Source organism: Diabrotica undecimpunctata, chromosome 7 (assembly GCF_040954645.1).
Source record: "Diabrotica undecimpunctata isolate CICGRU chromosome 7, icDiaUnde3, whole genome shotgun sequence".
In the NCBI taxonomy this organism is placed as follows: domain Eukaryota; kingdom Metazoa; phylum Arthropoda; class Insecta; order Coleoptera; family Chrysomelidae; genus Diabrotica; species Diabrotica undecimpunctata.
The window spans coordinates 129257784-129279184 of record NC_092809.1 but is presented as its reverse complement, the minus strand read 5'-3'; the positions used below and the strand labels follow the sequence as shown (position 1 = coordinate 129279184).

The following is a 21401-nucleotide window of genomic DNA, read 5'->3' as shown; positions in this document are numbered from 1 at the left end:
GGAGTTGATGTACTGTCATGCGAAAATATATTTTTAATGATTCTTCATATAAAATTAACGCTTTTAATAATTTTAATTATTTCTAATATTAATTATTCCTTTGATGATCTGGAAGATTGCATAGACGAATGGCCAAGGTGTATAGATAAATCACTGAATGTAGTGTGTAAAAGAAAAGGTACTTGTCGTCCTCTCGATAACGATTGTGTGTCTCTGGAAATGGATAATGATTTTAGGAATCATATTTTGAAAGAACACAATAGTTTCAGAAATTATATAGCAAGTGGAAAGGAGAAACGGAACGGTGCTACGTCTGCATCCAATATGATGGTTCTTAATTACGATTTTGATCTCGAGTTTTCAGCTACTTGCACCGCTAATAAATGTGAAATGAAACGCGATCATTGTAGACGTACTAGAAGATTTTGGTATGTAGGAACAAATCTTTATAGAGGATCTTTAGAAACATCACTAGAAAAGGAAGCAGTAAATAACTGGTATTCGGAAATTGTATATATGGACCCTGAAGTTTTCCCTCGCTACATAGTTATACAGAAAGCTTCAAACTTTACTCAAGTTGTCTGGGCTAGGACAACGCACATTGGATGCGGAAGAGCACATTCAGAAGGTAATTATTATTTGGCTTGTAATTACGGCCCTTCTGGAAATAAGCTTTATCGCTCTGTTTACAAAACAGGTCAACCTGCATCAAACTGTCCCTATAACGTGAACAAAAGTCGAAAGTATCCAAACCTATGCGGAATTGCTTACGAAGTTAATGTCGCAATAAATTTGCATGATATTCACGACATAATATATGGCTATATGTTTATTTCACTTTTTGTAGTTTTTTTTATAAATAAATAGTAAATTGCAGACTTTTATGCGTTATCTTAAAATGACCAATCTTCTTCATGTGTTAACTAGCGTATTAATGCCTCCGATAGTATGTGTATGTGAGAATGATTAGGATCTCCCTAATAAGGAGCTCTCCGTTGAATGAAGGTACCCCCTATAAACGGGCTAGGCCTGGTGAATGGGAAGTATAGAAAGATGTGAAACGACCACGCTAGAACAGTTCCTGTCACCACTTAACTCTCTGGAGTATCTAGGAATCTCCAAGGTAGTCAAGAGACTGGGAATGGATGAACTGCTGCAGAGACCAAGAAGCAGCCTACATTATATAAAGCCTTCCCCTGGTAATGCGGTGCTCTGCCAAAAGCGACCAACCTTTCCCTAGCTACTCGTTGGAACAACATGAATGTACAACAAAAAAACCATTAACCAAAACCAAATTCCGAGGCAGGACCAAAACGTTCACCTCAGCCTGAAGCCGCAGTTGAGAATGGACAGCAATGTTCACCTCTAATCTCGGCCCAACCGGAGGCTGGACCAAAACGTTCACCTCAAGAATTAACAGAAATGTTCATCTCAAATTTCGGCCCAAGCGGGGAATGGACAAAGACCACCTCAGGAAAATCGGCCAAAGCGCCGCAGAGTTTGTGGCGCCGAGGCAAAAAGAAGGAGGAAGGCCAGAGAGGCGATGGGAAAAGCACGCCCGGGAGCAACTCATCCCTTTCCAGCCCCTCCCAAAACAAAGGTGAAGGTGACCACATCAGAGGCTGACAACGGTTCCCTCCAAAACAGGACAGTGACCGACAGCCCCCAGTGTGAAGCGCCTTCACCCAAGTACCTCCACTCGTAGGAAGAAAAATGGAAAAATATTTAATAAAAAAGAAGGTAAGCATAGGGGTAGGAGAGTTTATGGAGGATATAGGCGAAAAGAGACTGGCGACATTAGCGGAAGAGGAAGAAAAGGACAGTCGGGGGGAGAAAATGATGAGCCAAAGGAGAAAAACGAAGGGGAAAACGAGGAGATAGGTGAAACAGTGGAGGAGAATGGCAGTGAAAACGAAACGGGGGATAGTAATGACGAGAGTGAATGGACGACCAACATTAACAAAAAAAAGAAAAAGAAATCGCACGGAGAGAAAGACATAGGAGCTGGTGGAAATAAGAATGAAAGTAAGATCGGCAGATTTGGTGCGAAATGGAAAGAAACATTAGAGAGTTAATGTATAGTGCTACAGAGGATATTGAAAAAAGAGAAGAAATAAGAATATGCGTAACAACAATAGGAACACAAACAAAAATAACTGTAGCAACAACTACGAGGTGCGTAGGGACCCAGGTAGAAGTAAATTGGGAAGAGAACCCAGAATTACAAAGAAAAATGATTGAGGAACTATATAAAAAAATGGATACGGCAGAAAGCATCGAGGAAATAAGTGAAGAAGTAGATCAAGAATGGCCAGAGGAGGTTTATGATAAAGTAAACATCTGTGAAAAAGGAATTTTGGAGGCACCGGACGATGTGACAATCTTGTTAACAGAGGATGCTGCTGACGTAAGAGTGTAGGGGGATCTTAGTGCAAGGTACCCAGACCTCTCCGGATTATACGTGGAAGAAGATGAAAATGGAGGAATTGGGACTATGTCTCAAATAACATGTACAGTAGAGGAAAATGGGAGAGAGAGGACATCAAAAAATTTGTCCACGAGCTGAAACAAAGGAGAGGAGAAGAACCAATGGCTGTTAAATTCTTGGCAGCAGCCAGGAAGCTATTCGACCGTATGGAAAGAATGGATAGAGAAAAGATAGGGATAGCAGCACCAGCAGCACTAGGAGTGGAAAAATCAAGAAAAGTGCTAGAGTGGGCAGCAAGAGGAAAGAAGGTAACGGCAACGATATACGGCAAAACGTTTAAGGAAAGGCAAATAGTAGCCATAGAAAAGAAAGGGGTGATAATCATCATAAAACCGAAGGACAAGCCCTATGCTGAACTTGTAAAAGAGTTAAGGGAAGAGTTGGGAGAAAGAGAGGATGTCGTCATAAACAAGGTTAGACAAACCAGACAAGAAGGTGTATGGAGGCAGCAAAATGGCGGAACAAGTCAGGAGTTTAGTAGCATCAAGACAAGGATGCGCAACAAGAGTAGTGGCAAAAGGTGGAAGAGTAAAGAAGGGCTTGATGCAGAAAAATGGCGGAACAAGTCAGGAGTTTAGTAGCATCAAGACAAGGATGCGCAACAAGAGTAGTGGCAAAAGGTGGAAGAGTAAAGAAGGGCTTGATGCTGGCGGACATGGATGGCCTAACCACAGAAAAAGACATCGTCGAATAGGTGGAGAAATTTGATGGTAGAGAGGAAGCATGTGAAGTAGTTGGAAAAATAAGGACAAACAGGTGAGAAAGTAGAATTTGTTATGTAGAGGTGGATGAGGATATATCAAGAAGGAGATGGTAAAGGTGAAACGATGCTATAGATGCCAAGCACATGGCCACATAGAAAGATACTGTGACGGAGAAGCAAAAGGGGGGTGCTGGAAGTGTGGGATGGAGGGCCATGTGCAATACCAGTGTCAAAGTAACACTGTAAAGTGCTTTAATTGTGACGAGGAAGGGCATATATCTACGTCCACTTGGTGTCCAAAATTCAGAGGAATTATCAGAACAAAATGGGGAATAAGCGTGAAAGAGAGCGTGTGTTAAGAGTGCTGCAAACAAATGTTGGGACGGCTCGGCTAGCTCACGACCTCGCTGTGGTCTCCGCAATCGAAAAAGAAATTGACATCCTGATAGGGGCAGAGCCAAACCGGACCGTAGTGCGCTGTAGGGAATGGTTCGTGGATACGTGGGGCGTAGTAGGAGTGTGGATACTTAATAGAAAACTGAGAGATTGTACAGTGGAGAATTATGAAAGTAGACTGGATGATATTATGAATGAGGTAAGATTATTGGGAAGAGAGTGTGTAGTGCTGGGGGACTTCAACGCCAAAGCGGCGGAGTGGGGTTCTCCCAGAACGGACGCTCGCGTACAAATGCTTATGGAATGGATAGGAACTCTGGACTTAGTTGTCTTAAATAATGGTCGGGAACCAACGTTCGTGAGGGGTAATTCGCATTCATATATCGATGTCACCTGTGCCACACAGAACTCAGCGAGAAAAATTAGAAACTAGACCGTGCTGCAATATGGCACTGCTACAAAACACTAAAACACGCTACATTGGCTTTTCGATCGTCGGAGTAGGGACTACCAACGTGGAGTCATTAGCGAACCAAACAGGAAGCAGAGGTGGAGATAGAACGGACAGGCTAACTAGGACTTGAATCAATAATAAGAGACTGAGAAATTGCATAAACAGGGTAGATGAAAAAAGAAAAATGGATAGCTGACAACCTACAAGAAGATATCCTACCGGTGATTATCACAGCCAACACCGGCAGTTCCAGTGAGGACGATTTTTCCGAAATGGAGTAGAGACCAGACACTGTTATTGTAAGTCTTATCTTTATTCATTAGGTAGCGTTTAGGCTACATAAATTTTTATTCTTTTATTAGCGTAATTTTATTCTTTGGTGTATACACACTTTTCTTTGTAATAATTGTTGAGACTGTTAATAGTAATAATTGATCCAAGTTGGTATATATCCTGTCGGTATATAAATTAACAATTTAAATTTGTAGCCACTACGGAGCTACGAATTTTATTTTGTAGCGGTTTCCCTAGTAGACTCCGTTCTGTTGTTACACCCTGTATAATCTAGTAAAAAAGATTTCAAATAAAATAGTTTTATTAAATTTTGTGTAATTTGCAAAATCTTGAAGTTGTAAATAATGTTACATTTACTTCTAATAGGATTGCATGATTTAATGTTATCGTACAGGAGGGCCAACGCGGTCCTGTATCACACCTGCAAACTATGAACGTGCCCAGCGGCCTAAGCGGCAACGTCGCTTCTCATAAGCACTGTACTGAAATCCTCTCGTGAATTTGTCGTGAATTACCGTAGATGATGATGAGTGGCCTTTGGTTTTCTTGCTTAAATCAACCTTTTTACATACATTTTTTTTTGGTTCGTTTTTAAGATACCTTATCTGTTGAATTTTAAGCCATTCAACTTTTTCGCCAGTTATAGTAACTTTTCTATTTGTTATCTTATTCTCAAGAGACTTGCTACTAAAAAACTCTAGTGAGTTCAATCTTTTAATCTGGAATTTTGGATTTCTTTTTTTGGCCGATTGAATTATGGAAACCCAATCATCGGGATCAAAAATTCGATCATTGTGTTTTCTCTCCTTTTCAATCAACCCAAAATCTTGATCGCATGTACTAAAACTATGTCCAGATACAAAAAATCATTGTTCTAAAACTTTGCGTTACGATTTACACTTTTGAAGGTAATTGCTTAACATTAAACCATCTTTATATTCCGATTCTGGCCCCCACAAGCATCGCTATACAAAATCAGATATTTGGTAGGGTCAGATAAGTGCGCCTTAAGATGGTTTATTAAGCATGAAGCTGAATCCCTTGAGTTCCTAGGGATGCGACATTTTCAGGCCAGACATATATGTCACCTGTATCTGTGACTTTATCATGGATGCCCAAATTATATGTCTACAGTTGTCTCTTATAATAAACTACACCTGTACTTAACTCAGGAGTACGAAGCGTTTTCTGAAGATCAAAGACTAAAACTGATATTTTTTGTTGTGATTCTTTTGCTTTAATTATATTTTGCTTTTTGTTTTCTTTAACTGCTTCTGCTTTTCTTTGGTGTAATTCCAATTCAACTTTTGCATACTGTTTACGCTGTTCTGAAGTATTTGAAGATGATTTTATTTCAGTATTAAGACTGTCACACTTTTGACAAGTATCTTTATGAGGTGCATGAAAATGGAAATTAAACTTGGCGTTAAAAATTTTGCGAAACATAAACAGCGAGAGGGGTTTTCTTAAGTCTTCTGTGCATTTTTTTTTCATACTCTTGATACATGATCGACATGTTCAAATTTGGTGAAAGATATTTCCTTTTTATGTTATCTCGTCGGGAGTAATGGGATTTGTATGCTGGGAACAGTTCAATGAAGCCACATAAATACTACTCGTCTGCAATATTGGTTTTAATATGGGGTGGATGTTTGCCCCTTGCATCTTGAAGAGGTGTCCCATGTTCTTGTTTTCGTGCTAAAGCTAATGAAATTTTTCCATCTGTAATGGAAACTGTGTCTTTAAAAAATTTCTTACATACCACTTGGTCACAACCATTTTCATCCGATAAAGTATATACACGAGTTTTAGACCTATCTAAATTTAAATTTTGGGTATAAGTTCTCTTTTTGTCTTCTACTTTTATTTGCCCTTGAATAAAAGCATTTTTCATTGACCAGTTAAGCGAATAGTAATTTTTAAAGATGCTTTGCTTTCGTTGGTTAGAAATTTTCATATATTATGACACTTCATTTTGCACGAACATGGTCCAACTACGAGTTGTTTAGCATTTTTACGTTTTCTTTCTTCCGTGACATATTTTTCTCCCTTCTCCCTGGCTAACTTCCTTTTATACCTTGCATGATTCTCAAGATTTCTTACTCTCTTTCTGGAATGTTGGTGCGATTTGCCTTTTGGTTCATCATTGTCTTGATTATTAGTGTTCGACAACCCATTTATTGAGTTTTTTTCACTCGAATCATCATTATTCTCGTCTAGAACAATAAAGAATGTATTACAAATAAGTTTGCGGCAAAACAGCCTAAGCCACATTTGTTTATAAATGGATATTTAAGGATTATCTTGCTTGTTTTATATTTAAAGATTAATAATATTGTTATTGTCTTACCTGAAGACTCGATATTTGAAGAACTGGGATTATAATTGCTATCTATTCGCTGACATCGGATCCGAAAGGCTCCGATGCGTCACTGCTCATGTTACCGCCATGTTTTTGTTGGTTAGGCAGTTTTGCCGCATTTTTCCTACGACATTTTGTTAGTGCGAAAACCAGTTTATAGATGGGGACACCATACCAATAAAAATTAAGTTTAGGCTGATTGTGCACACGATTCTTACAGAAATTGTAAGCACTTATTAAGCCTAATCCAGTAAAAGAAATTTTTGGGGTTAGGCATCTTTGCCTCTGAGCCACTCTGAGTCTTAATAAAGACTTCGTGGATGAACTACAGAATAAATTAAGACTATTAGACAACCAATCACACGAAAGAACCGTTAAAATCATAGAACCACAATTAATCCAACTGAGTTGAGCTTTAGGAGTTGATGTATTGTCATGCGAAAATTTTACAAACTAACTGAAAAATATATTTTTTAATGATTCTTCATATAAAATTAACGGTTTTAATAATTTTAATTATTTCTAATATTAATTATTCCTTTGATGATCTGAGGGAATGCATGGACGAATGGCCAAAGTGCGATGATGGTGCAACGAATGTAGTGTGTCAAAGAAGAGGTAATTGTCGTCCTCTTGAAAACGGTTGTGTATCTCTGGAAATGGATAATGATTTTAGGAATCATATTTTGAAAGAGCACAATAGTTTTAGAAATTATATAGCAAGTGGAAAGGAGAAACGGAGCGGTGCTACGTCTGCATCCAATATGATGGTTCTTAATTACGATTTTGATCTCGAGTTTTCAGCTACTTGCACCGCTAATAAATGTAAAATGGAACGCGACAGATGTAGTCGTACCCACCAATTTTTGTTTGTAGGGACAAATATTCATAGTGGATCTTCAGAAATATCACAAAAGGCAGCAGTAAATAAGTGGTATTCGGAAATTGTGTATATGGAGCCTAGATTTTTCGATAAATTCTTATTTAGAAAGAAAATTGCAAACTTTACTCAAGTTGTCTGGGCTAAGACGACGCACGTTGGATGCGGAAGAGCACATTCAGAAGGTAATTATTATTTGGCTTGTAATTACGGCCCCGCCGGAAATGAGATTCGTGTCGCTGTTTACAGAAAAGGTGAACCTGCATCAAAATGTCCCCGTAACGTGAACAAAAGTCGAAAGTATCCAAACCTATGCGGGATTGCTCACGATGTTAATGTCGCAATAAATTTGCATGATATTCACGACATAATATATGGCTATATATTTATTTCACTTTTTGTAGTTTTTTTATAGTTCTAATTGTAGCATATTCTAATGCTCTTGACAAGTAAATAAAAATAAATTGCAGACCTTTATGCATTATCTTAAAATGACCGATATTCTTCATGTGTTAAATAGCGTATTAATGGAATATCACGAGCATTTCTGGCCACCTGCCTTAGGTCCGTGGTTCCGGTCGGGTTAACAGCCACGCGCTTTCGGAAAAATTTTTGGAAATTATGAAAACATACATTATTTTAAGCTATTTTCAAAAAACATAGGCGGAGTTTCCATTTGTTTAAATAAAAAACGACTTTGAAAATTGAAATTTTCACACTTTTTAGGCAGACATATTGAGAAATGACTTTTCCAAATCTATAAAAATGTTTAGTATGACAAGTATTCCCTGTACTCTAAATTTTATATTTTTTGAAGTGAATACTTACTATTATTACGTAATTACATATATAAACATTTATTACTCTGCTCATCGACTTATATGCATACTATTTTTTAGAATATAATAATTAAAATGGAGTAATTAAACATAAATACAAGATAATAATAAAAATTCAAATGATGAATAAATTCTGTATTATATTAACAAATTTTAAAAATTACTAAAACATTCTTCTTTGTGTGCCGTGCTTATTTTCAAGCGTTGGCTAATGTCGTATCAATAAGCCGATGAAATGTTTCTCGACCGTTCGACCTGTCCATGGTCTAATGTTATGCAGCCAGGACAGTTGCTTTCTTCCGACCCAGCGTTTTCCTTCGATTTTACCCTGGATGATCAACCAGGAGTTTTTTTATAAGCCAAATGATTTTTTATTTTTGTTGTCCAGGTTTTACATCCATAGAACAAAGCGGATCAGACGTAGTACTTCAATGCTCTTAGACGTGTGGTCAATGACAGATCTCTACTGCACAATACAGAACGCCAGCTAATAAAGCCTTTTCGTGAAATTTCTATTCTGTTCGATATTTCCTTGTCACTTTCAACCCTGCAGTCAATCCAACTACCTAGATATCTAAAGTGTTCAGCCCTTTCCAGGATTTTGTTATCTAATTTTAGTATTGAGTCTTCGAAATAATTTTTTTCTACCACCATCCATTTTGTTTTCTTTGCAACGATTGTTGAGCCCTTTTCAGTGCATTCGTTGTTTACAGCGTAGTTTGAAGGTCTTCTAGGCTCTCTCCCATTACGGCGGTGTTATCTGAGTATCTGATATTATTAATAATTTCACCGCAAATTTTAACAGCTTCGCGACGATTATTTAACGCTATCTCAAAAACTGGTTCAGTATAGGCATCAAACAACATCTATGACATAACACATCCCTGTCTGACACCAGGCTTAATAGAAACTTTAGCTGAAACCTCTTGATTCACCTTAATACAAGCGGTCTGATTGTAGTAAAGTTTTCCGTAATCTAATGTCATACGTGTCCAGACCAACTGAGTTCAAGCATTAAAATAATAGTGTATGTGGTACTCTATCAAAGACTTTTTCGAAATCTATAAAATATACGTAAATATTTTTCCTAAATTCAACGCTCTTTTGTAAGAGTATTCGCATGCAAAAAAGAGCCTCCCGAGTACCCATACCGCTTCGGAAACCAAACTGTTCATCACCAGTTATCCCCTCACAAAGTTGGGGATAACTGGTCACATTAAACTGATAAACCGATAGTAGCTACACTGCCTGATATTTATTTTCTTGGGAATAGTTATAAATGATTCTAACCAGTTGTCTGGTAATTTACCGCTGCTGTATATCTTGTTAAAGAAGGAGGTGATAATTGCAACGTTCTCATCATCTAATAGTTGTAACAATTCTGCAGGTATTTTGTTAATGCCAGAAGCTTTCCGTCTGAGGCTAGCTTCTGAGATTAAAATGGGTGGGCCCGTATCTCGGTTAGATTTTACTTCTTTGTAGATTCTTTGGTCATCTTTAAATAAATATATTATGTGATTTTCCCATTCGGTGTAGCGCTCTTTAATATCACTTAAAATTCTACCACCAGAGTCTTGTAATATATTTTGCCTGTAAATTCTACTTTTGTCTGTAAATTCTTTACTTTACTTTTTTTAGTTTTTTATGCAAATGGAAGCTGTCGTGTCGTTGCTCCAGTTTCTCAATTTCTAAACAGAATTCTTGTAGCCATCGGTCTTTTGTTACTTTAATAATTCTTTTTCGGATTTATTTATGTATTTCATTGTAATGGATATTTCATTATAATTTCATTGAGTTTGCCAATTTTTGTCGTAGGTTTTTATCAGTTTTAAGCATTTTAAATTATGTAATTAAAGAAATCAAAATATTTTTGGATGTAATTTACAAAAATATCAAATCAAGTTTAGTTTAAGTTTTGCTTTTATTCCTGCAAAATGGATGTGTCTTCTATTATTGATGTAACCAATATTACATTTTAATAATGCCACCACCGATTTTAACACCTTCTCGACGATTATTTAATGCTATCTCAAAAACTGTTTCAGTGTAGGCATTAAACAACATCGGTGACATAACACATCTCTGTCTGACACCACGCTTAACAGAAACTTTAGCAGAAACTTCTTGATCCACCTTAATACAAGAGGTCTGATTGTAGTAAAGATTTTTGAACAATCTAATGACAGATAAAAAAAAACGATGCGGAATTAATCCAATATTTGCAAAATGTTCGATTAATTAAGGAACAATTTAAGTGAAAAAATATAGGAAGATGTATCCCAAATGCATCGATACATTTTTTTGAAGGACTGAAAGTATCAGTCAGAACTGTATTTTATATACTGTGGTTTTGAGCAGGTCGAATGCCAGTTAAGTAATTATATCAGTTTTTGTATTATCTTGTTTTCTAGTTTGACCCACACAGCCTTCGCTCATGGTTTGTAATTGTATATTTAGCATTTCTATCAGTAATATTTCTACGTTCATAAAATAAGTAGATTTAGTTATTTGTTTCTGATAGTTGGTTCTGTTTCTAGACAAGATATGTTGGTTTTGAACTAAGATATAGAAAGTCCAGACTCCAGAGTCCATCTAATCATTTTTAAATTTTGGTAAATTCAATGGTATAATCCGTTCACAAATTGTTGAGAGCACGAAATGTGCCTCAAAATCATATAACGGTCGTAAAATTTGTATCATCATAGGCGTTCCTGAGGTGTTTATTCATTAAAATTAATGCGTTTTACATTTATTTTCCTTTCCAAAATGTTTATCAATATTAATAATGTTTTAATACTAATATATTTAGCAAAAAACAATTAAAACTTTCACGGCTAATGTTGGTTATTACATTATATTAATAAAAATAAGAATTTAACCATTAACAATTTTGTAAATAAGAATACCGTATCTCTTTGGATATTTCAATACTAATCTTCGCGTTTAATCACTTTACTAGAAAACCTATAATAAAGATGCCGGCTTTGGCCACGTGCCTCGTCTGTTCAGTTTATATTCGAAACTTAACTTGAAAGGGTGAAGTTATTACGAACGAAAACAATTTTTTTGTTTAGTACGTTTTTGATCGCATGGAATTTACGACTCGTCGGTGTTTCCGCGTCTACGGCAGTAATTAGCGTCTCGAATATTTCTTTTGCGAATTATATGCAGTGCGTGAGTGATTTTTTATTCCATATACCTACGAACATATACGTACCTTTCGCTCGTGCTCGTTTTGTTAGATTGTTTGTGATGGCTTCATCATCAACATCATCAAGTTTTACATCGGTACTGTTGCGTACAGTCAGTAAGTCTGTCTATTCACCCAGAGAAAAGACTATTGTCCTGAATGTTCACGATACTCTGGTTTCTCAGAATTCCACAACCACTGTTCGCAACATAGTCGAAAGTTGTGCCAACATGACTGGCGTAGGGGAGTCAACTATATATAGGTTCCTATCAGAAAGAAAAAAACACGGTATAGCTAACCCAAACACAAACGAACACTTAAAGAGAGGGAAAAAGCCTATTGAAATTAATGAATTTGCCAAAAATGGTATTCGAAGGAAAATTCATGGATTTTTTTTTTCAAAAAAGAAATACCAAACCTAAACAAAATTTTACAAGAAGTTAGAGACGACCCGGATTTGCCTCATATCGGACGAACTAAATTGTGGTAAGTTTTAAAAGAATTAAATTTCCGGTGGGAGAAATCAGACCGAAAATCACTTTTGATTGACCGGGAGGAAATAATATGTTGGAGAAGAAATTATCTAAGATCCATACGAAAATTCCGGGCTGAAGGAAGGCCAATCTTCTACCAGGACGAAAAGTGGGTAAACTCAGGTCATACTCTAAAAAAATTTGGTCAGATAAAAATATATTAAGCTCCAGGCAAGCCTTTATGAAAGGTTGGTCTACTGGTATCTCCCCACCTTCTGGAAAAGGCAGTAGACTAATAATTTCTCACATTGGCAGTGAAAAAGGATTTGTTAAGCATGGTTTGTTGGAATTTCAGTCCAAAAGCACAAAAGACTATCTCGAGGAGATGACAGCTGATGTTTTCGAAGAGTATTTTGAGCAGATGATTGAACACATACCATCAAATTCAATTATAGTATTAGATAATGCAACTTATCATTCACGACTAGTAGAAAGACTTCCAACGACTGCGTGGAAGAAACAGGATATTCTTGACTGGCTGCGGAATAAGTATCTGCCTTACGAAGATGGAATGGTAAAAGCAGAACTTTTAAAAATTGCCCGGCAACACAAATCTAAGTTCAAGAAATACGTAGTTGACAAAATGGCGGAAAGGCGAAACATCACAGTCCTTAGACTTCCACCCTACCACTGCAAAATAAATCCAATTGAACTCATTTGGGCACAAATGAAAAGTTATGCGGCTAGAAAAAATACGTCATATAAAATACAAGCTGTACGTGAATTGTTATACGAGTCTTTACAACATATTACAGAACAAAACTGGAAAGATGCAGTAAGACATGTAATATAAGAAGAACAAAAAATGTGGGATCTTGATAACATAATTGATGCGACCGTAGAGACACAACCGCTAATTATTAACCCTCAAGACGACTCGGATTTCGAAGTTGATCCTATTTATTTTGAATTTGAATAGTTTTCTAATCGTAATTATATAAGGTAGTTGTAATCGTAAGGTATTAAAGGGGAAAGGCGCAAAATGTCGCCTGTCAAAATGTTCAATGTGTTTTAAATGTATCCATTTTTTTTCAAATCCTGAGGAAACTAAAAAGCATTTTTGAAAAATTTAAAGGCTGAATGAAATATTTATTAGAATAAACAAAAAATTTCTTTTGCATGCAATATTTTCAATTAAAAATTATATCTACTATATTTTCTCTTTTATTTTCACCCCTGTTACATAACATATTAAAATAAACATTGTAGAAGTTTTCAAGGACTTTCTGGCCCTCAGTAATAATGTAATCTTTCATTCTGCGTTTAAATTTTTCAAAAATATTTATTAGTTTTCTCCGGATTCGAAAATAATGGATACATTTAAAACACATTGAAAATTTTGTCAGGCTACATTTGGCGCCTTTCCCCTTAATTAAATAAATGTATCTTTTACAAATGGCAAGAAACTTTTTATTTTTGAATAAAATAAAGAAGTTTTATTAAAATAAAAATACAATTTACATAAGTAAATTTAAAAAATATATTTATTTAGTTCAAATAAATGTTTCAATCATATACTCTACGACACTGGTCGGTCATCTGTAACCAAAATACCTTCGTAATCGGATTATAAGATTGACTGCTGTATTGTATTCCTTCAGATACAAGGTGCGTTAGTCGAAAACATCTTAAACCGTCAGTTTCAGGTTGGTTTTTACTATTATATCGTATTACCTATCCTCTCTGTATTTCAGTTCTCTAATTAGGGTTAAACTTATAGTGAGCTATCGACAAATTGTGAACCGATTATAGTACTTTGAATACATTTGTCCTGTTTTATCGCTGCATAAAGAGAAGTTTTGACACTTCTTTTTTATGTTTTTTTCATTTACAATTTCTTTTATGTCGAACAGAAAGTTGCCTACTTTCCTTGTCGAAAATCGTTTTGATATTCCCCTATATTTTCACTTCATTTGACTGGCTCATTGCATAACCCTCCTCCCTTATCCGGTCTTGGGACCGGCAGTAATGTCGTGAGCAATTCAATCCACCCACAAGAGCCACATGTGGGAATATTATAAAAACATACTGGATTATAATTTAAATTGTAATTTTGCATTAAAAATTAATTTCTAAACATTACTGTGGTCTATGGACCACATAATTGGCATATTTGGCTTAGTATAGTCATAATAATAGCTTCATGGATGAACCACTAAAGAAATTAAGGCTACTGGACAACCAATCACAGAAAAGAACTGTTAAAATCATTAAACCACAATTAATCTAATAGGACATCGCAAAATAGTGTCAGCCATTTTTTTCGTACTTACAGTTTTTTGTAAACACACATATTAGGTTAGGCTAGTATTGTTCTGAAGCTATTTTCTTGTGGCATCTTAAAGTAATTACTATTTTAATGGGAATAAGCCACAGCTGAAGTTTAAAAGTTTATTGACGATTTACGAAGCTGAAATTGAAACGTCAATAAACTTTTTTAAACTTCAATTGTGGCCTATTTCCATTAAAATTAAAATAGTAATTAGTAATATTAGGGTAAGGTGGGGAGGTTTGAGACACTGGGAGCTTTGAGACAATTCAAATTATCCGCCTTAAACTATCTTGTCAGAGATGATATAACCACAGAACACTAGCTTTTTAAGTTGGCAACGTCGTCCGTCAACTGTCAACACTCTATTTTAATGGTGGCGTATTTATTGTACAAGTGTATGTTGTATGGTTTTTGGATAGTTTTAAATCAGTTTATAGTGTAGTAATTAGAAAAGTGTGTAGACGAAATTGTTAGTTAATTAAGAGTGTTTTTAAAATAAATTGGTTTATTTAAGTCCATAATTTGCCGAGAAAAAATCGGAATTTTTCATTTACTGATGCATAGCGAGGCTTAAGACAACATACAGGTAGGAGCTTTGAGACATGTCTCAATGCTCTCGCTACATTATTTTAATTTCTTTTTTTAATAAAGAATACGTTTTATGCATAAATTGTTTTGTTTTCAGAATGCCGTTTAGGTGGACAAACAAAACAGGCAAAAAACGTCAGCCAATAAACGAGAGTGCACTACAAACTGCAGTTCAAACACTGGTTCAAAATGAAGGAAAAAACTTAAGATAAACTGCCAGAACTTACAACATTGACAAAGAAACACTTCGAAGGTATTACAAGAAGTATAATGAAAGTGATGACAGAGACTCTTTTAAATTTAGGCCCCAATATAACACATCCCAAATTTTTTCTGATGGTGAAGAACTTGAATTGGAGGTGTACTTAACAGATTTGGCTGGTTTAAATTATGGAATAAGCTTAAAAGATCTGCGCAAATTTGCGTTCCTATATGCGACGTCAAACAATAAAAAAATCCCACAAAATTGGACTAGTAAGGCCATAGCTAGTAAAGATTGGGTGAGAGGTTTTCTATATCGCCATGAAAATCTCTCTTTACGGAAACCTGAAACAACAAGTTTAAGTAGATCGACGGCATTTAACAAAAAGAATGTAACAGACTTTTTCGATAACTTAAATTCTGTTATGAATAAATACAAATTTGGCCCCGAAGCTATTTATAACATAGATGAAACAGGCATTACAACAGTACATCGCCCAACAAAAATAATTGCTAAAAAAGGTATTAAGCAAGTTTCAAAAGTAACCAGCGGAGAAACAGGAACCACCGTTACTTTGTGTTGTGCAATAAATGCAATAAGCAATAAAATGCCTCCGTTTTCTTGTGTTTCCCCGTGTAAAATCTAGACAAGAAATGCTGGTAGGAGCTCCTCTGGGGTCCTTCATAGCTGCTCATCCTAGTGGATGGATAACTATGGAAAATTTTCAGCTGTTTCTGAAACATTTTATAAAATACGTGAAATGTAGCAAAGAAAATCCAGTTTTGATGCTTTTAGACAATCACGACAGTCATTTGTCACCTAATGAACTAAACATATGTAAAGATAATGGTATTATAATGTTAACGTTTCCACCACATACTAGTCATAAACTACAACCATTGGACCGAACAGTATATGGACCCTTCAAAATATATATTATGATATTGCCGCAGACGAACAAATGAGAAGCAATCCAGGAGTACCACTAACCATTTATAATTTACCTACAATAGTTAACATAGCATTTCCACTTGCATTTAGTTCCGTTAACATACAAAAAGGGTTTCAGTGCACCGGAATTTATCCTTTAAACAGATTAATTTTCACAGACGCCGACTTCGCTGGCACATATGTCACAGATAGACCAGAACCACAGGTTGACCACGAAACACCCAATGTTTCATCTGACAAAAATTTACATGTAGGAGAAACAAATGACCCTAAACCATCAACATCCACATGTTCTCATAATATGTCAGTATTAACCCCTCACACACCTGAAAAGCAAACACCGTTAACTCCACAAGATGTGCAGCCATATCCAAAAGCACCTCCTCGCAAAGTAATAAAACGTGGTAGACAACCAGGTAAAACTATCATCGCTACAGAAACTCCCATTAAAGCACAAATAGAGGAAGCATATGAAATGAGGAAGTTAAGATGTAAGAAAAAAAGTAGTAAACGCAAAGAAAATAGAGAAAATGAATTTCTAAAAAAAAACTAAATTAGACAAGAACAACCGCGTTTTTAAGAAAATCAATCGAGCTCGCAGGATTCATCGTCATACATCAACATCTTCAGAATCATCAGTTAACATGTCTTCTTCCCACTCTAGTCTAGATATATCTGATGTAAATGATGATTATGCTAAAGAAGTTTTTGATGAACCTTTTTCAAACAAGCCGGTTACAGGATACTACATCTTAGTAAGATTTGCCACTAAAAGCAAAGTCTATCATTATGTTGGTTGTATTTTGAAAACTGAGGGTGATGAGCATGAGGTCAGTTTCCTAAGAAAAAAAAAATCAAGCTACTTTGGTTATCCCGATGTGGAGGATATTGGAATAGTAAGCTCCGAGGATGTAATTAAACTTCCGCAACCTGATTACCTTAGTGGAACGGATAGGATGAATTTTACGTTTTATTTTAATTTTAGTATTGTTCTTAAGCTATTTTCTTGTGGCATTTTAAATTAACTACTATTTAAATGGGAATAAGCCACAATTAAAGGTTAAAATACGTTTATTGACGTTTCAATTTCCACTTCGGAAATCGTTCTCAAAATACAAACAGTAAATTAAACAAATTTTGTTTTTTGTTACTTAGTGAAAAAAATTCTTCTAATAATTTAATTTTATCTGACTCATCTATATTGACAATTCAGACATACATTATACATTTTAAAGTAGACGACTTTAAAATGATATTGCCAATATTGTTGAGTTGCGTTCCTGGGACGACTTTACTTATAAGATAGTTCATTCGATTACATGAAATCAACTTTAACTTCAGAATATCCGTCATAAAAGATCATAACATGTAATTCGTCTTTAAAAAGACAAATACATGCCATGATGACAGTAAAATTCTCCTCTTAGTGATTCCATAGTAAATTATGAGGGAAAAACCAGGAAAAAAACCTCATAATACTATCCCGACATGGTAAGTATTTGATCTTGCATTTAGTTTACCTTCAATAAATACCAAATTCCGATTTTATATGTTTGTTATTTAAAAAATATAAATGATGCATTCTCTATATGTTACTGACTTACCAATACTGGTATTTTCCTTTTAATAACTTCGTCTTTCAATATGGGTAACCAGATCCTACTACATTCTGCCGAGGAATTCGCGACACAATTGGTCTCATTTAGCATAATTAGAGCCGCTTCTTTGATTTTTCCCTTTTTACCATCCGTTTCTTTTAGGACTATATTTGAATCATTCCATTGAACCCTATGTTCATTATCCCATGCATGTTTACATATTTGAGATCTATCAAATTCTCTATTTTTAATATAGGATTGATGTTCACTTATTCTAACATTTAATGGCCTTGATGTTTCACCTAAATAAAACTGATCGCATTCACAAGGTATTTTATAAATGCAATTCTTTGTCCTTTCTTGTTCATTGTTAGGTTTGGTTTTGGACAAAATAGATCTCAACGTGTTTGTTGTTTTGAATGTTGTTGAAATGTTGAATTTATTTCCTATCCTTTTAAGCTTTTCCGAAATTGAAACGTCAATAAACGTATTTTAACCTTTAATTGTGGCTTATTCCCATTTAAATAGTAATTAATTTAATTTTAGTAATCATGAAAATGTTTTATAGTTTTCAGAAGTGATTATTTTATAAATATAGTATGGGTAGCTGTTCTTTATTTCATAAATATTGTATGTGTTTATTTTTGTCTCAACCCTCCCATCGCATGTCTTAAGGCTCCCTTACAGAGGGAGCCTTGAGACAAAATACCTACATTTTCATTTTATATTATCATTGATAAAAGGCTTGCTATAATTAAATTAGGTCTTCACTAAATAAAAGCCAAAATTGCATTAGAGTTACAGTTTTTTTTTAAAGAAGGTATTAGTCATAATCACAAATAAAATGAGGTCCACATAAAAATTGTCTCAAGGCTTCCCACCTTTCCTTAGTAATAAAATAACAATAAGTGCATGTGAAGTCATAATTAAGATAAAATACCAAAGAAAGTCTAGTTATTGAAAAAACAGAATAATTTTTTTTATTCTATTATTATTATGATACCTGTATGAAAAGTAACAACCAAAGCTATGTCGTTATGGAGTATGTAATATACGTCGAGTGATACATGTAGGTACATTCTAATTCATTTAAACACAATACATACTATTTTATTAATTTTGCAAAGCCTTTATAACTAATATTTCTTTATTTACGACGCACGACGTATAATATTACGTCATTGATTAAAACGGTACGAAAAACATGGCGGCTGATGAAAAGTTCTATCGAGCTGAGCTTCAGAAACGTGATGTACTGTCATGTCAAAAACTTTACACAAAAAAACTGGAATAATTTTTTAATGATTCATCATATAAAATTAACGGTTTTGACCATTTTAATGATTTCTAAGATTAATTATTCCTTTGGTTCGGAAAAATGCACAGAAAAATGGCCAAAGTGCACAGATGGTACACTGAATGTAGTTTGTTCAAGAAGCGGTAATTGTCGTCCTCTCAAAAACAGTTGTGTACCTTTGAAAATGGATAATGATTTTAGAAATCATCTTCTGAAAGAACACAATCGTTTGAGAAATTTCATAGCAAGCGGAGAGGAAAAAAGGGGAGGTGCTACGTCTGCATCCAATATGATGGTTCTTAATTACGATTTTGATCTCGAATTTTCAGCTTCTTGCACCGCTAATAAATGTGAAATGAAACACGATAAATGTAGACGTACCAAAAAATTTACTACTGCAGGACAAAATCTTCATGCAGGATCTTCACAAAAATTACAAATGACAGCAGTAAACGCGTGGTATTCGGAAATTGTACATATGTCTGCTCAAGATTTCGATAAGTTCGAATTTAGGTCAGAAATTGGACACTTTACTGAAGTTGTCTGGGCTAAGACGACGCACATTGGATGCGCAAGGGCGTATGAAGGAAAGAAATATTTTTTGGCTTGTAATTACGGCCCTTCTGGAAATATTGTTGGGGCCGCTGTTTACAAAAGAGGTGAACCTGCATCTAAATGTCCCGGTAACGTGAACAAAAGTCGAAAGTATCCAAACCTATGCGGAATTGCTTACGATGCTAATGTCGCAGTACAGTTGCATGCTATACAAAACATAATATATGGCTGTATATTTACTTCACTTTTTGTAGTTTTTTACAGTTCTAATTGTAGGTTATTCTAATGGTTTTGACAAGTAAACGTAAGTAAATTTGAGACTTTTATGCAGATATCTTAAAATGACGAATATTCTTCATGTGTTACAATAGCGTATGAAAGGAATATTACGAGCACTTCTGGTCACCTGCCTTAAGCACATCTTCTTTAGGTTCCGTTTCCTCGTCGGAGATTGGAAATCAATATGGCGATTCTAACTTTATTTACAGCTGTTCTAAATAGTTAAATTGTCGAAGTCCAAAGTTCTTAAGCCAAAATGTCCATCTCCTGTCTTGACACCCTTTGCCTTTTATTTTTCCCTGAATTTTATTTCACTTCGCTCTGGAGAAGCTCTATGTTACTCCAATAGTCAGTCCATATTTTTAATATACGGTGGTAACACCACTTTTTAATGGCTATAAGCTTATTCATTTCAGGTTTATTTATAAAGCTCAACAGGCCTTAAAGGGCTAGAACTGAAAATATTGTTCTGAAGCTATTTTCTTGTGGCATTTTAAATTAATTACTATTTGAATGGGAATAAGCCACAATTAAAGGTTAAAATACGTTTATTGACGTTTCAATTTCCACTTCGGAAATCGTTCTCAAAATACTATTTTGAGTAATTAATACGTATTTACGAATTGTGGAATTAATACGAAGTGGAAATTGAAACGTCAATAAACGTATTTTAACCTTTAATTGTGGCTTATTCCCATTTAAATAGTAATTAGAACTGAAAAGTTTATTTTTCTAATACAATTACTATTTAAATTTATTTATATAAAATACATTTAATATTTCTTATATTAAATGTATTTCCATACATTTCTTTACCACTTCCTTGCATCGATTTATGTCCAATGCTTTTTCTTTAAAATTCTCAATATTATTTTTTTGTAAGTTTTACATACGCTGTCTTTCCATCTCTTTCTTGGTCTACCTTTCTTCTTTTTTGTATTGCCCTTCATGATCCTTTGCCCATTCTTTCAATGTGTCGTAAATATCTCATTCTCAATGCTTTGATTACCGTCGTTATTTTTGGTTCGTTATATAATTCTTCAAGTCCTTTATTATTACTTCTTCTCCATTGACCATCTATTTTCAAACCTCCCTATATTGTCCTTTGTGTATTTTCCTCTCCCATCTTTCTAAACAGTATATTTCTGAATTTTTAATCAGACATGTTTCGCATGGATTTGTAGCTGTAGGCCTGATAACTGTTTTGTACATTCTAATTTTTGTTTTTCTTGAGATATATTTGGATTTCATTAATGATCTCCATATTTTTTGTTTCCCTTTCGCTATTCTTGTTTTTATCTCCCCTTCCTCATGCCTCTTTTCATCTAGCTTTACACCTAGGTAAGTAAATTCTGAAGCTCTTTTCATTATGCACGTATTTTCTCCTATATCCAATGTCAAATTGTGTTCTTTTTATTTATCTGCTTCTTTTCTTTCCTTGTATATTAGAAGCCCAAATTTGTTTTCCTCTTTTATTATATTGTTTATTAATATTTTTAGTTCTTTCTTATTTGTTGTCA

The 21401-nt window shown here is 34.9% G+C and overlaps 4 protein-coding genes across 4 annotated transcripts in view; 3 read left to right on the top strand and 1 right to left on the bottom strand.

Annotated features, from left to right (window-relative positions):
• The window catches only part of CstF50 (cleavage stimulation factor subunit 1 Cst50), a 44309-nt gene that overhangs the window by 17532 nt on the left and 5376 nt on the right, over positions 1-21401 (bottom strand). The window lies entirely within an intron of this gene.
• LOC140445816 (scoloptoxin SSD43-like) lies at positions 6-876 on the top strand. The gene has a single exon (XM_072538174.1). The coding sequence runs from the start codon at positions 37-39 to the stop codon at positions 865-867; it is 831 nt and encodes a 276-aa protein (XP_072394275.1). The 5' UTR covers positions 6-36; the 3' UTR covers positions 868-876.
• On the top strand, positions 7124-8042 carry LOC140445817 (scoloptoxin SSD43-like). Its single transcript, XM_072538175.1, has one exon. It carries the CDS (start codon positions 7174-7176, stop codon positions 7990-7992), a length of 819 nt encoding a protein of 272 aa, XP_072394276.1. The 5' UTR covers positions 7124-7173; the 3' UTR covers positions 7993-8042.
• Positions 18989-19915, top strand: LOC140445815 (scoloptoxin SSD43-like). Its single transcript, XM_072538173.1, has one exon. The coding sequence runs from the start codon at positions 19001-19003 to the stop codon at positions 19886-19888; it is 888 nt and encodes a 295-aa protein (XP_072394274.1). The 5' UTR covers positions 18989-19000; the 3' UTR covers positions 19889-19915.

What these genes read in the sequence shown, in the direction of transcription:
- LOC140445816 (XM_072538174.1), top strand. Translation starts at nt 37, where the DNA reads ATGATTCTTCATATAAAATTAACGCTTTTAATAATTTTAATTATTTCT.
- LOC140445817 (XM_072538175.1), top strand. Translation starts at nt 7,174, where the DNA reads ATGATTCTTCATATAAAATTAACGGTTTTAATAATTTTAATTATTTCT.
- LOC140445815 (XM_072538173.1), top strand. Translation starts at nt 19,001, where the DNA reads ATGTACTGTCATGTCAAAAACTTTACACAAAAAAACTGGAATAATTTT.